The sequence below is a fragment of the Eleginops maclovinus genome, chromosome 20, assembly GCF_036324505.1.
Source record: "Eleginops maclovinus isolate JMC-PN-2008 ecotype Puerto Natales chromosome 20, JC_Emac_rtc_rv5, whole genome shotgun sequence".
Classification (NCBI taxonomy): Eukaryota; Metazoa; Chordata; class Actinopteri; order Perciformes; family Eleginopidae; genus Eleginops; species Eleginops maclovinus.
In genome coordinates this window covers 16,804,763-16,819,322 of record NC_086368.1, presented here as the reverse complement: position 1 = coordinate 16,819,322, position 14,560 = coordinate 16,804,763, and the positions used below count along the sequence as shown (strand labels likewise).

At 39.1% G+C, this 14,560-nt stretch overlaps 3 protein-coding genes across 3 annotated transcripts; 1 reads left to right on the top strand and 2 right to left on the bottom strand.

Moving 5' to 3' along the window:
* Positions 1–219: 219 nt before the first annotated feature.
* c20h1orf159 (chromosome 20 C1orf159 homolog) lies at positions 220–5,090 on the bottom strand. Its single transcript, XM_063911917.1, has 9 exons — positions 4,868–5,090; positions 3,933–4,013; positions 3,753–3,837; positions 3,503–3,598; positions 3,360–3,416; positions 2,897–3,031; positions 2,700–2,725; positions 2,558–2,582; positions 220–2,241 (listed from the first exon to the last, which is right to left on the bottom strand). The coding sequence occupies exons 2-9, from the start codon at positions 4,002–4,004 to the stop codon at positions 2,156–2,158; spliced, it is 582 nt and encodes a 193-aa protein (XP_063767987.1). The 5' UTR covers positions 4,005–4,013; positions 4,868–5,090; the 3' UTR covers positions 220–2,155.
* A 613-nt stretch (positions 5,091–5,703) lies between these two features.
* Positions 5,704–10,497, top strand: LOC134882289 (interactor of HORMAD1 protein 1). The gene is made up of 8 exons (XM_063909920.1): positions 5,704–5,796; positions 6,035–6,100; positions 6,364–6,508; positions 6,856–6,992; positions 8,733–8,781; positions 8,858–8,942; positions 9,184–9,299; positions 9,403–10,497. The coding sequence occupies exons 1-8, from the start codon at positions 5,723–5,725 to the stop codon at positions 10,150–10,152; spliced, it is 1,422 nt and encodes a 473-aa protein (XP_063765990.1). The 5' UTR covers positions 5,704–5,722; the 3' UTR covers positions 10,153–10,497.
* A 9-nt stretch (positions 10,498–10,506) lies between these two features.
* kbtbd12 (kelch repeat and BTB (POZ) domain containing 12) lies at positions 10,507–14,290 on the bottom strand. Its single transcript, XM_063909918.1, has 6 exons — positions 14,103–14,290; positions 12,423–13,579; positions 12,071–12,341; positions 11,747–11,897; positions 11,320–11,517; positions 10,507–11,232 (listed from the first exon to the last, which is right to left on the bottom strand). Exons 2-6 carry the CDS (start codon positions 13,493–13,495, stop codon positions 11,063–11,065), a joined length of 1,863 nt encoding a protein of 620 aa, XP_063765988.1. The 5' UTR covers positions 13,496–13,579; positions 14,103–14,290; the 3' UTR covers positions 10,507–11,062.
* Between the last annotated feature and the right edge of the window lie 270 nt (positions 14,291–14,560).

The window sequence follows — 14,560 nt, the reverse complement described above, 5'->3', positions numbered from 1 at the left end:
GAATTGAATAAAACTGGAAAATAATAATGTAATGGTCAGAATAAATTGTCAGCCATGTAAAAATAAACTAATGTCTGGCACAGTTAGGAATGATTTATTCTCATTATTTATTAGCAGCAGTAATCATAAAAGAAACATAACAACTATTATATCCGTCTTTGAACAATATAAAAAACTGCAGCGTGATAGTTCATTTAACTGCACCAAGGGAAACAATGGTAATGGAAAGGTGCTTTATTTCTCCAAACATTACATAAATCATTCTGCAGGGCATCGAAACTAGAATATGTACATTACCTCATTACAAAAGCAATACAGTATTTGTATAAAACAATATGTACATGTTTTTAGCATATGTTTGTCTGTAAGGCAAACAAATCAAGCAAAAATGGGAATATTCATGGAATGATTGCTGCCTGTTATCTGGTTCACGTCATGTTGATTTAGTGTTGTCAACATACAAACATTTATGTAGATAAATAGCAAATAAAACTTAGATATTTAGCCTCGTTTTAGGATAGAGTACAGTAAAGGCCACTGGATATAATTTAAACACCCAATTATTCCTCACATCATTATTAAATGTTTCCTGCTGTTTTAAAGCTGATAATGGCACAGTAATCACAGTAATGGCACACAAGTTTTCTTCAGACAACATTTGGCAAAAAGTGAATAGAAGTCAAGTAAAAATCTAAATGCAACCATATGTTGCCATTCATACAACAACAAAATCACAATCACACTTGGTGGAAACTAGTTGTATGATTTTTAAAAAAATGTTTACCTCAGACAAATAAAGTGCACAAGGATTCAGTAATTTTATATTTTCAAGGAAGCGATCTATTGGAATTTAAATATACTTTAGGAACAAAAATATGCATTTTAAATGTGCGAGTATAGTCCTTCCTATGTAAAAATATGAACTTTAAGTTCTTCACCTCATTCATGTTTGACTGGGTCTGTTGTGGAACACAATTCATGAGGTGACGATCCGTTGTACATGAGTAATACATTCACCTTGATTAAGCTCACAAAATCAATAAATTTAAATGCAATAGTAAAACACAAAAGCAATAACACAACCATCCATACAGTGCCTTTAGTAACTCTCTCTAAAATACCCCGCTATTTGACACGTCATATATTCTGTTGGTCTGATTGTATTAAGTAAAACTTAGTGGACGTTACAAAATGTAAATAAATATCACACATGCAAATAACATTCTATTTAGCAAAGATAAAATGTCACTTGGCTGTCACTTTTCCCCCGCTAAAAAAGTTCTGTCGCTTGGTCACTGACTTTATAGTTCTTGGCTTTAAAAAGGAGTAGTTGGACATTATAGAAAATAAGCTTATCCGCCTTCTTGCATTGAGTTGGATAAGAAAATCAATACCACTGTCAGATCTGTTAAAAATATGGCTATAGACAGCAGCCGTTTAGCGTAGCTTAGCATACAGACTTTGTCTCAAGGTAACAGATCTGCTCACCAGCACCTCTAAGCTCTCCAATCACAACTTTGATATTGTTCGATAAATCCCAAAACCAAAGTGGAAAAGCAATAATTCACAAAGTAGTCAGACCCGTACCAAGTGGTATAATGATTTTTTTCCCCCAGTCTGTTGTTATATACATTTTTGAAGAGATAAAATATGTTAAAAAGATAGCTTAGAAGCTTAATTTCTAACCACTTCTTAATTAGACGGGTCCACATATTGAAATCATCAAAATAAGTAAACTGATGACACAGTTTCAACAGCAGAGGAATAATAACAGTAAAAACGTGTACAAACTAATGGAGTGAACCCACAGTGCTGCATGTCAAAAAAACAAAAAACAACCTGTAAGGTTTAAGATGTACTGAGCAATACTGAAACTAGTTTTGTAAAAAAAAACATTTAACATAAATTAGTCATAGAGACTGTGTCAAGAAGACTTTTTCAATACAGCCCACAGCCTTGTAAAATAGAGGAATAGTAACAGCCCGAGTGACAAGAATGCAGCATAAGCAGCTTCAGTTAAATATGGCTACCTACGTACAAGCCATATGGTGTTCTTCACACTCCTGAACTTTCACATGATAAGGAGAAAACCTAACTTCGTTCCTGAGCATACTCTCCTACCAGCACTCCCTCCCTCCTCCTACTTTTCCTCATCCTACACATTATAAACCTGGGTGGTGGAGGTGGTAGGTACGGTGGTTGCAGAGGGCCGCTCCCTTCTGACATATCTTGGCTTCCTCACTTCAAAAGAAACACAGAACAAAAAGGCAACATAAATCACCTTTGATGACAACAGCAGAAGACATGCACTGGAAACACTCATAGCAGCGCTAATTTCTAGCTGGATTTTGTGCTACAAGGACCTTTTTGTTTGTGAATTCAAGCCTTTCATCAGCTCTAAAATATTTAACACTTCTCTACAATGTTGCTTAATAATCCTGGGTAATTGTTTTACTGCTTCGCAATAGTCATAGCTTCACATAATCTTACAACCAGTTCAGCAGGGTCAGAAAGACAAAGCAGGAAGTTCAGGGTTAAGATAGTAAAGTCGTCTTACCTGTCGAGGAGGGGATCATGACAGCCTAGAATGGAAACAAAACACAAATACGTCTGTGTAATACAAGACACAAGAAATTCCTGAGAATATGAAAAATAAAATCAAACCCTACATTGTGAAGGAAACAATAAAATGTACTCACTGTCTCACTTGGTTGGAATATGAAGGCTGTAAAGTGCCAAATATATTGTTATGTTACAGTTAAGCTGACTGAAGACAGTTATTATCACTTGAGCATAGCAGTAACATTGTGTTTATCTGCTTTATGATATTTGTTTTAATGGGTGTGGTGCCTTTTGTTTGTATAGCAACAGTTAATCAGAGCAGCGTAGTGCTTACCTTTGTTGCGGCGGTAGAAGATGTTTGGGAGTCTGTTGGAGCGCTTTAGGTAGAAAAAGGAGGCAACAGAGAGGATCAGGAACAGGCTGATCAACAGTGTTCCCAGAAGAAGAGAGGCTGCCACACCTGGCCCTCCTGTTGAGAAATATTAGCAAAAAACAGTAAATGATTTGTGAGAAAAGTTGGGAATATTTTAGAGCTGCTGATATTTACTATAACATAACAGAGAGGCTGTAACCTGTGGCACTGGGTTCTTTTATCTAACTTAAATTTCAGTGATAATAAAAAAAAACGGATTCTCTACGCCTTAACCACGGTTCATTTAGTCACTTTAAAAGACATTTACTTAAAACTGAATTTTTAAATTTAAACTTGTAGAAATATGTTAGTAAAGGCCAAAAAACAAATATTATGCACAAGGTAATTAATAAATCAGAACATGACTGTGGATGAGATATCTTACCAATTTTTGGAATGACAGTAGTTACAGTTGTATGATTTTTCCTCTCCACTGTATAGTCTAGTGAGCAGACAAAAAGGGCATATTTAAAAAAAAAAGTTTTACATTCAGACATTTGAATTGAAAACGGGCTTTTCCCAGCTTACTGTAGGTGCAGACTGTTATGTTATCCAAATCCACAGCTGCAGAGTCACAGAATATGCAAACAGTGTTGCTGTTCTCAAGGACACGCAAGAAGCATCCTGAAAAAGACAAAACAAGACATTTTACAGAGCATCATTTCACTCTTGCTAATCTCTAACTGAAAATGATCAAATAGTAGTTGAAAAGTAAGAACTCAAGTTTATTTTGGTATGTGTGCCAGAGTGAACCAAAGCTTGAAAACATCCACATTACCTGGTTCACAGTGGGTGTCATTCGAACAAGAATTGTTCCCTCTCTGTTTCTCGCTGCAGCACTCAAGTGAGTTCTGATGTAAAGCCTATGGACAAAAACACATTCACAGATTAACAAATCAGTGTGTCCTGAAAAAAAACACACATTAACTCTTTGGCTGCATAACATCCATTGTTCTACCTTAGTGACAGGTGTCTCGGGTCTGATCAGAATCACAGTTGCAGCCAAGACCAGAAGGAATGACAGAGCCATAATCGAAGCCTAAAAGATCAAACTCGCTTGATTAAATAAAACACTTTGATGAGATCAGATACATTTATCTATTGCAAGAAGATTGCTAAAAAACAACACAATTTCACTTGTTGTTATACACAAATAATAAATTGGTCTAATTTTACATATCTGTGCTCTGCTGTTAGTAATTGCAGTTTTTCTATTTTCTTGTAAATTAAATTAAATGGACCAAGAAGTTACATTTAAAGTTTAAGCACCCAATTTCAAAATACACAAAACTTGGAAAAGTTCAAAAAGAATATACAGTGCAGGAAGAAGCAGAAAACCCACTGGCCTTATTCGAAGTCTGCACCTAAATAATATTAACATGTCACAAAATTACCAATGGAGGTTAAATGCTGGCCCCTGATTCTTTGGAACATGGGGCCATGCATCAGCCCACACATTGTACCTATACATTTGCTGATGTCACAATATAATTATAGGTTAAAAAACACCTTCTGCGTGAGAATAGGTTAAACATATGTTTGATGTTGCATCCAAACTAAAACGTGAGAGATGCACAGAAACATCTTACACACACAGTACAACATTTTTAATGCAATATATTGGTAGTATTAGAGCTTTAATCAACATAGTTAATGTCTCAGTCATTTGCATGTACTGCGCTAATGTCCAAGGGAGTTATACAGGATGCAAGCAAGGTGTTTAGCTAGCTAGCACCTGTCACACTCACAGAGAGGAAGTTAAGTCTTCAGTCAGATATAACATTACAATGTCAGCGTTAGAAAAGCACATTAACTTATACATTCAAATCTGTTTCATGTTGTATGTTTACAATCACAGACTGAGAAGCAGCACATCACAAAAAGTTAACTCACCTGCCAATCCCTAGGCTTTGGCCTGACCAAACTCCTTGATGTGGTTTAATCAGATTTAGATCCGTTTCGCCGCAGAGTTTTAATTTTTTTTTTAGAAAATCACAGATAGTTTTGGCAGATTTGTCATCAACACACCTCTGCAATTCAACCACAGACTGTCAGTGCGTAGCTCATAGCTTTAGCTACCTGCTCTCATCTACAGTATAGCATGCACAACTTCCGGGTACGATTTTCAAAATAAAATTACAGGTATGTATGTGAATAAAAGATGTGAATAATGAATTTGGAAAAATAACTATGAAGGTTGCAATAATAATAATAAGAATAAGAATAAGAATAATAAGAATAATAAGAATAATAAGAATAATAACAACAACAACAACAATAATATAGGATTGGTTAGTGTTTCATTTACATTAAAGGGTCACGAATCAGTCATAATTCATTAAGTTACTTGCAGGGAATTTTTTAAAGAACCATTAAATAACAATAAAGACTGAGGCTGATTTATAATTATGCTGCATCATAACAGGCCCATTCGAGACAAAATATATAACAATGAAAATGTAATTAATTACAGCATATTTTAAGACACAACCGTGAAATTAAATAAAACATTGAATATCGCCTTGTTTGGAATGTGAATCGAATGACTATTTAAATTAAATATTGATTTGATTAAATCTGAATTATAATTGACTTTCTGACTGACTAGTTTATTAACTACGAACCAAGTCTACATGCTGGATTGGTGAAATGTCGATTGAAATAAAAAATAAAAATCTTAAATCATCGGGAAATTCTGATTTTCTTTTTATGGTCCCCGAACGCAACCCGGCCTGTCTGGAAGGCCACATGGCGGGAGTTGCAAATGTTCGCGAGCTTACAATTGCACTGTCCTTAACGTTTCTTCTTCATTGCGGTGAACTGTGAGTCAATTTGATACATTTATTCCAAGAAAACGATTATACTCTACTGAAAAAGATGACTAGCATACATATGCTAAAGTGTTATATCTTAACAGTTAAAAGTAATTTAAGTTTAAATGGCCTCCACGTCAATCAACGTTAGCTAGCTAACTATCTCATATACATCTGTCAGCACCTAGTGCTCTTGGAAAGACATGGCTAGCTAAAATGGCTACTAACTTGTTCTTTTTACCAACAGGTATTCAAGCGCAATGAATCACATCAGAAACATAAAGGAAAAGCTGAGCATACCAACTGGAAGCAGGTAGTTAAATTAGCTAATTAAGAATGACTCCTAACTATTGTTTCTTTGTCTGTGAAAAATGTTGTACAACAGCTGTGATCAATAGTTTTAAAGCTGAAACAGTGAAATAACACTTAGTCTTTAAGCCCTACGTTTGAAAAGCAAGATGAACAAGTCTGTCGGTGTTTACCTTATTTCTACAAACAAAACGGATTGTTTTCTTGCAAAAATAAATAGTTTGTTTCTGTTTTCTAAACTCGTCAAACCTTTTGGAAACAAAACAGCAACAGAAATGTGTCAACCAGCGGCTACTCCAGCTTCACAGACTCTCAGCTTTTCTCCGGGTCTCAATTTTGGCTTGAAAATTCTCAAAGCATGTCTCAAGAAATGAGTGTGTCGTCCAGGAACTCCCAACATAGTTCACAGGAGGTGAGATTTATAATTTTCTTCCTACAAGTGGTTGTTGGGTAAGCAGTAATATCTTTGAGGACCAAAATGAATGGACACATCTGTTGAGTTTAATGGCATTATTACTTGCTGTTCATTACAGGTGAGTAACAAGCACATTTCTTCCTATATTAAATTAGTTATTTTGAGGCGTTTAATCACATTTGCATTGGCCACCATCATTGAATGCAGTAATTTGGGAGGCAACCTGTTTCTTTGAAACATGGAAAACCATATGGATCATGAAAGCATACTCTTTGTCACTCAAATTATGTGAACAACTGTTCTCCCTTGTGTATCTATAACATTTTTATTTATTTTTTGTTTAGGGAAGTGACCCAAAGTTTATAAGCAGTTATCACACCAAACCTTTCTTGTTCGGAGATTTGAAGGACAAGAGCAAAGCTTTTGGAATACTGGATACATTTGAAGAGGACAAGAAAAGAGCAAAAGAAAAAACTGACAGGTCCGTACATTTTTTCACTTGAACCATGCAACACACTTTTAATATACAGTGGGGCAAAAAAGTATTTAGTCAGCCACCAATTGTGCAAGTTCTCCCATTTAAAAAGATGAGAGATGCCTGTAATTTTTATCATAGGTATACCTCAACTATGAGAGACAGAATGGGGAAACAATCCAGGAAATCACATTGTAGGATTTTTAATTAATTAATTGGTAAATTCCTCGGTAAAATAAGTATTTGGTCACCTACAAACAAGCAAGATTTCTGGCTTTCACAGACCTGTAACTTCTTCTTTAAGAGGCTCCTCTGTCCTCCACTCGTTACCTGTATTAATGGCACCTTTTTGAACTCGTTATCAGTATAAAAGACACCTGTCCACAACCTCAAACAGTCATACTCCAAACTCCACTATGGCCAAGACCAAAGAGCTGTCAAAGGAGACCAGAGACAAAATTGTAGACCTGCACCAGGCTGGGAAAACTGAATCTGCAATAGGTAAGCAGCTTGGTGTGAAGAAATCAACTGTGGGAGCAATTATTAGAAAATGGAAGACATACAAGACCACTGCTAATCTCCCTCGAGCATGGGCTCCACGCAAGATCTCACCCCGTGGGGTCAAAATGATCACAAGAACGTTGAGCAAAAATCCCAGAACCACACGGGGGGACCTAGTGAATGACCTGCAGAGAGCTGGGACCAAAGTAACAGAGGCTACCATCAGTAACACACTACGCCGCCAGGGACTTAAATCCTGCAGTTCCAGACGTGTCCCCCTGCTTAAGCCAGTACATGTCCAGGCCCGTCTGAAGTTTGCTAGAGGGCATTTGGATGATCCAGAAGAGGATTGGGAGAATGTCATATGGTCAGATGAAACCAAAATAGAACTTTTTGGTAAAAACTCAACTCGTTGTGTTTGGAGGAGAAAGAATGCAGAGTTGCATCCAAAGAACACCATACCTACTGTGAAGCATGGGGGTGGAAACATCATGCTTTGGGGCTGTTTTTCTGCAAAGGGACCAGGACGACTGATCCGTGTAAAGGAAAGAATGAATGGGGCCATGTATCGTGAGATTTTGAGTGAAAACCTCCTTCCATCAGCAAGGGCACTGAAGATGAAGCGTGGCTGGGTCTTTCAGCATGACAATGATCCCAAACACACCGCCAGGGCAACGAAGGAGTGGCTTCGTAAGAAGCATTTCAAGGTCCTGGAGTGGCCTAGCCAGTCCCCAGATCTCAACCCCATAGAAAATCTTTGGAGGGAGTTGAAAGTCCGTGTTGCCCAACGACAGCCCCAAAACATCACTGCTTTAGAGGAGATCTGCATGGAGGAATGGGCCAAAATACCAGCAACAGTGTGTGAAAACCTTGTGAAGACTTACAGAAAACGTTTGACCTCTGTCATTGCCAACAAAGGGTATATAACAAAGTATTGAGATGAACTTTTGTTATTGACCAAATACTTATTTTCCACAATAATTTGAAAATAAATTCATTAAAAATCCTACAATGTGATTTCCTGGATTTTTTTTTCTCATTTTGTCTCTCATAGTTGAGGTATACCTATGATAAAAATTACAGGCCTCTCTCATCTTTTTAAATGGGAGAACTTGCCCAATTGGTGGCTGACTAAATACTTTTTTGCCCCACTGTATAGGCCTACTTGTGGGATTATTGAATCTTTTTTTATAAGTTTGCTTTATAACTTCTGACATCTTCAAATCTATCCTTTTGTTTTAACAGTGATACTTTAGCCAAAGAATATAAACACTTTGGAGAAACTCTCAACAATGTAAGTGACCTTTTCAGATTGTAAAGCTTCTCTACTGTAGAGGTAACATGTTAAACTATGCTGCCATGTTTTTCAGATCCAACAACTGGTTGCTGGCACTGAGAAAAATACTTCTGTGTGCCAAACGGTCCTTCAAAAATTTGACAACTTTTCGTCAACATGTACGTTTTCTTATTTATTTCTATGTTTTTTTATTGAAATGATTACATTTAAAGTTAAGTTCTAATATTATTTGCCAGTAGATGGTGCTCTTTGCCAAAATTTTAAGTTTGGGTTAACCATAATCTTCTACTTTTGGAAAATTACAATTTGGTTCAATACGTTTTTATTGCTTTGACTTCAGTGCATAAAGATGAATAATATGTTTTATACATGTATCTATCTTTTTCCCATTTATCCCAGTGCAAACTAATATCAACAGTCTTCAGATTGAGATTTCCCAGCAGTTTGCTGCTTTACTGAATAAAGTGAACTCCCAGAAAGAGCTACTGACTGAACTGGAAGACAAGGTGCAAAAGGTGAACAATAGTCAAAGTTATAATCAAGATAGCTGCAGATGAACTGAGGTGAAAGTGTATTTGTTTGGCTTCCAGATGTACAACTGTTCATTTTACCATTTAGACAGGCGACACCACGGTGGCATTTGGTTCAAATCTGCAAAGCTTAAAGGATGGTATGGGTTGTCTGAGAGAGGAGCGTGAGGGAGAGCGAAACATTCTGGAAGAGGCTCTGAAGCTGCTCAGCACCTTAGTCTCAGAGCACTCAGCCAAACCCAGCTCTGAGAGGGTGACGGACAGTGCCATCCAGACGTCACCAGAGCTGGAACGGTCTTTCTCCAACATCCTGCAGGAGAACAAGCTTGAAGGCACCCAGCTAATATGCAAGTCATACAACCTTGAGCACAGTCAGGCTGAAGTGCCCCCTCAGGGTCCCAGCCGCATCGTAGGAAAGAGGAAAGTCACTCCGAGAGGCCAGAGGAGGCGCAGAAAGAGGCCGCTTGTGCTCTCACAGAGGAGTAAGGGCACCGTCACGAATGAAAACAATCAACCTCTCATGAACTGGGAAAAAGGAGAAAATGTTACAACTCGATGTGAGAGTCGTGATGCGAACATGGTACCCAGACAGGACCAAGACAGGACCATCTTGACCCGGAATAGAATACTGTCAAACAGGAAATTGAGATCCATAGCTAAAGGGTGTTACATCACCCCTCTCAGCTGCTGGTCTCAAGGGAGTAGCAGCTCGTTGTGCGTTGCAGGAATCGAACCCATCTTAGAGAGAGTGTGTGAGTCCAAATCAGTGACCCCAGAGAAACCCGAAGGCCTCTGGCAGCTATTTGATACAGATGGGTGTTTTGATTCAGGCTTTTAGAGGATGGGTAAAGGATTAAGAAGCGGAGCATTGGTGTTATTTTCAGAGTAAAAGCCTGAGCTGTTTGTTCTAATAATCCTGACTTCAGACTTATTATACTAGTTGTAGAGTTTCTTAGTTTGTAGAAAAGGAACACATTGATATGTTTTATGGTCAAGAAGCTGTAGAGGGATGTAAAAAGGAGGATAAGTAAGTTTAGAAAAGGCTATTCTACAAATACACCTTTAAACCTCTTTCTGCTGAGATAATATTTATTTTATTTATAACTAATTTATTCTGTACTTATACTTCTGAATTGACAATGTAAATAAACAAACAACCTACTATATTTAAATAAACAAATGTTTGCCATAATGATAACAATGTGCAGCATGTTTATTAGCAGAAAACATTTGCTTTAGCAAGCATCCATCTAAAGAACAAACACATTAATGGATTTGATATCCAACTGTGACAGAAAATCATTGATTGACAGAAAATAAATTGGCATAAGAGTTTCAGTCATTTTTTGTTTAGGCACCAAAAAACACATTTCCCTGATTAAGCGACCCATAGAGACACTTTCTCTATTTATCTTTGTGGTATATTTCTGTTTTAATGTAAAAGGAAATCATATCTTGGTGTTGCTGATAGTTTTGTGCAACACCGACTGCAGGTTTTAGGTGATCAATCTGCAGATCTTGCACAATAAGAAAAAAAAAGACAAATACTGTATTTACAAATGTTCTTTCTATTCTCATTAACAAGAGGTTCTCTTATGACAGCGTGCAAATCATTAACGGCAGGTCCTCTTTCATGCAGCAAAACAATGAACGCATTTGGCCCAGCAATAAGTGCATTAAGGATTAATAATTCATTTCCTTTGCTAATTCTCCCACACAGACTTTGCCCTGATCTGAGAGGGGGGGTGTCATTGTTTAACTAAGTCTTCAGGTGGGGACATGAGTCCTCTCGGGTTGAGACTTGCAACCAAGCAGACGTCATAGTTGTCATGCATCAGAGCGTGCCGAGCCACCACAGTCCACCGGCCATCCCACGGATTCAGCTCCAAAATGTCCTTTGTTATATCGTCATGACGATCTAAAAGTAGTAATGAAACAGATTTCAGTCAAGTGGAAACGGCTTTCAAGCACTTTTAATCTGATTGATATGACAATTCTTTCTTACCTGCTCCTTTGTAGTATCCACACACATAGATCTTGCCTCCCACCACTCCTGCGTTCGAGGCATTGGTGCGCAGAGACAGCTGTGCGGATGGGAGAGGAGGTCCATCCCTCCACTTATTTCCATCTGGGTTGTAGATCTCCACAGCATCAAGACAGTGGCGTGATTGCCCACAGTCACCACCCTCACAACCAATACCGCCTGCAAAATAGGCACTTCATCAGCAAATGGTTTCATTTCCTCAAACTATTTCCAACATGAGTCAGTGAAGTTGAATTTCTTTGAGCAGGATAAGGGCAGATATCTATAGAAAATGTGAGCAAAAATAATAATATTGCTATTCGTCACCCTCTCCAGGGGTCATCAAAAATATGGCATCTTTAATTGCCTATCAAGAGAGGTTTAAAAGAAAGCAAACACATAATCTTACCCATCACATAAATTTCCCCATTGAGTACGACGGCACTGCAGCGATACTTTGAGTACTTCATGGGTCCTAGCTCTGTCCACTTATTTCTGTTGGGATCATACTCCAGCAGTCGGTTACTAAGACGGTCAGGCTCATCATCCGTCCGGTATGACTGGGTGGTGGAAAGGGAGGGAGGGGGCGACAAAGCAGTGCGGTCAGAGAGGTGTCACATTCAGACACTCAAGGTTTTTGCTGGTCCTGAAAGCCTTTAAATTCCCTTTAAATAAGACTAAACTGGTCATACACTTTAGGTATTAAAATAATTTAAAGATGTTTGGATATTACCTGTGGTGTTCGACCCCCGATCACATAAAGGCGATCTTTCATCCCGACCGCGCTGTGATAGGCTAAAGGCATAGGCAGGGGCGCTGCACTGCGCCACGGCCCTCCTTGCAGAGACCATCGCTCCACACAGTTAGTGATGAGAAGCTCGTTCTTCAGCTTCATCTGCCCCCCCAGCAGGTACAGAGTGTCCCCCAGTGACGCCAGAGCGTAACAGTCTCGGTACTCTGCCGACGACAGGCACTCCCAGCTTCCCTGCGCCTCCACTTTGTACCTGGCCAACAGATAACAGTCAATGCCCTCTGAGTGGGGTAAGCAGATACAGAGTTATCACACGTGTCCTCTAATGTCTTACCTGTAAATCCCAACATTAATGTCTTTCTGTCGGGCCATTTTGCGAGCACTTGCCTCTCCTGCGACTATAATGTCATTATTTTCAGTAACAACCCCGGCACACACAAACCCCAGAGCCTCTGCATAGCGAGGTGAAGTGATGTAGTATGTTCGGCCTGTGGATGGGGCATAGCAGAAGCTGCGCTCTGCAAAGCTGCGATATCTCGATCTGATCCCACCACCGTCGTTTCCAATACAGAGCAGCAGGTCTGTCGTCTCCATGCCGTAGCGCAGCTTTAGTTTGCGTGGAGCTGCTGAGGGGTGCATCGCTGTGACGTCCAAAGCTAGATTGAGCATCTCTAGACACTCAGCATCAGACAGCAGGGCAGTGTTCCTCTTCATCGCCTCTTTTAAATTGTCAGGGTGTATCAGCGGCAGACGGACCTTCCTCAGGAGTTCAGGAAGGTGAAGATTACGGACCTCTCCTTCCTCCAGAGTGCAGTGTCTGACCCAGCGGAGGACCACATCCAGGATGGTCTCTTCTCGTGAAACGTTAAGGTCATCAGAGGTCAGGAGCTTTCCCAGTTGATAGGCCTCAAGCTCCAGTACCTCCTCATTTTGGCAGACTTGGACAAAGTTCTGCCTCAGGAAGCGCTGAGCATGTTCAGCTAAATCCTCCGCTCCAAGGTCACGGGCAAAGTAATACACACCGAGGCAGTTGGAAGCATCCATGTTCTCGGTCATGTGCAGCTGACAGCGATGGAAGACATCGTCCATCTGCAGGAGAAAAGCTGCAATAGAGATGCCTTGCACATTGGCGTTGGTGAGAGGAAGATCTGAGCAGTACATGTAGTTCAGCAGGAGGGCCAGGCTTTCTGCAGGGGTGTCACGCAGAACTATTTCTTTAGTGTTGCACTCGCGAAGGCCGCAGGTAAACATAACACGAAAGTAAGGACTAAAAGCAGACAAAACCACCCGGTGACAGGGAAAGCTGATTCCCTCAGCAACCAGCACCACATCGGTCAGATGCTCGCTGTCCCTCATCTTCCTCAGCTGGTCCAGCAGCACCAGCCCATGTTTGGAGCTAAGATCCATTTCGCCTCAACTTTTTAGCCACAATGATATTTACAAAAGTTAGGAAGTTCTATGCAATCTGAACACCTGGTCAGGAGATTGTCTCTAGAAAAACAAGAAGAAAAATAAAGGATGAGAAGCCATCAGTATCATCAAGAACAGGATTTTAAAATATGAACAACTAAAACTATTTTTAAGAATAATTGTTATCATTGTATCATATCCCAATCAACCGGAATGGATAATAATGTCCACATATAATATTGATTACATTATAAATCATTTCAGTTTTTTTTCTTCTTTTTGGCCCAAATGTATTCTAATATCCCACAAACAGATACAAGTAAAATGACACTGATTTAAAAACAATTGAGTTTATATATTATTTGTATTATTTTGATCTTTAATGGTATTATTATTATGTTATATTTATATCGCAATAACCGTGTTATTGTTGTTTTGGCCACGGTAATCACAGTGAAAATCTGATAGCCCTAATTCTAGAAATAAACACATTATAAATAGCCTTAACATATTAAACACTAGCTAAATGTCCTCCTCAATTTTCCATATAGCCTGTAGACTCTAATCTGTCCTGGTATTACAGCATTCCCTTTTAAAGCCTTACCATAGTCATTAGCTCCTCTGTAATCTTCAGTCTAAAAAGACGAGTAAATGTCCATGTGTTGTTGATGTTGCTGAATTGGTCAGTCAGGGGTGTTAGAGAAGGTCCGAGCGATTGCAGGACACAAAGATATGTACCCCCTCCTCTGCTGTGGCCCTCTGAGCTGCCAACCCAAAATAGACAGTGTTGTCGCCGACAGCAAGTAGGTCAGAAGGTTTCAGTGGTCAGGACACTTGTGATTTAAGCCATGGTAGAGACAAAGTACGTTGAATCATATTGATATTCCTTATTAGATGTATTGGGATTATATTGTACTTTGTGATTAAAGTAATGTGACATTTTGTTTGCCTCGGTCACGTGTGTGCAGCTCTGGAATGAGTGAAATGAAACATTGCTCCTAGTTCGGATTCAGATTTCATGACCGCTCTCTCTTAAAGGTCCAGTACGCTTTTTGCCCACAT

What these genes read in the sequence shown, in the direction of transcription:
- c20h1orf159 (XM_063911917.1), bottom strand. Translation starts at nt 4,004, where the DNA reads ATGGCTCTGTCATTCCTTCTGGTCTTGGCTGCAACTGTGATTCTGATC. An exon ending in CATAACAGTCTGCACCTACA is followed by an intron (nt 3,417 to 3,502) that starts GTAAGCTGGGAA and finishes TCTGCTCACTAG; the next exon opens with ACTATACAGTGGAGAGGAAA. An exon ending in CATGATCCCCTCCTCGACAG is followed by an intron (nt 2,242 to 2,557) that starts GTAAGACGACTT and finishes TTTCTTTTGAAG; the next exon opens with TGAGGAAGCCAAGATATGTC.
- LOC134882289 (XM_063909920.1), top strand. Translation starts at nt 5,723, where the DNA reads ATGGCGGGAGTTGCAAATGTTCGCGAGCTTACAATTGCACTGTCCTTA. An exon ending in CTTCTTCATTGCGGTGAACT is followed by an intron (nt 5,797 to 6,034) that starts GTGAGTCAATTT and finishes TTTTACCAACAG; the next exon opens with GTATTCAAGCGCAATGAATC. An exon ending in TTGGAGAAACTCTCAACAAT is followed by an intron (nt 8,782 to 8,857) that starts GTAAGTGACCTT and finishes CATGTTTTTCAG; the next exon opens with ATCCAACAACTGGTTGCTGG.
- kbtbd12 (XM_063909918.1), bottom strand. Translation starts at nt 13,495, where the DNA reads ATGGATCTTAGCTCCAAACATGGGCTGGTGCTGCTGGACCAGCTGAGG. An exon ending in TCGGGGGTCGAACACCACAG is followed by an intron (nt 11,898 to 12,070) that starts GTAATATCCAAA and finishes TCCACCACCCAG; the next exon opens with TCATACCGGACGGATGATGA. An exon ending in TGGATACTACAAAGGAGCAG is followed by an intron (nt 11,233 to 11,319) that starts GTAAGAAAGAAT and finishes TACTACTTTTAG; the next exon opens with ATCGTCATGACGATATAACA.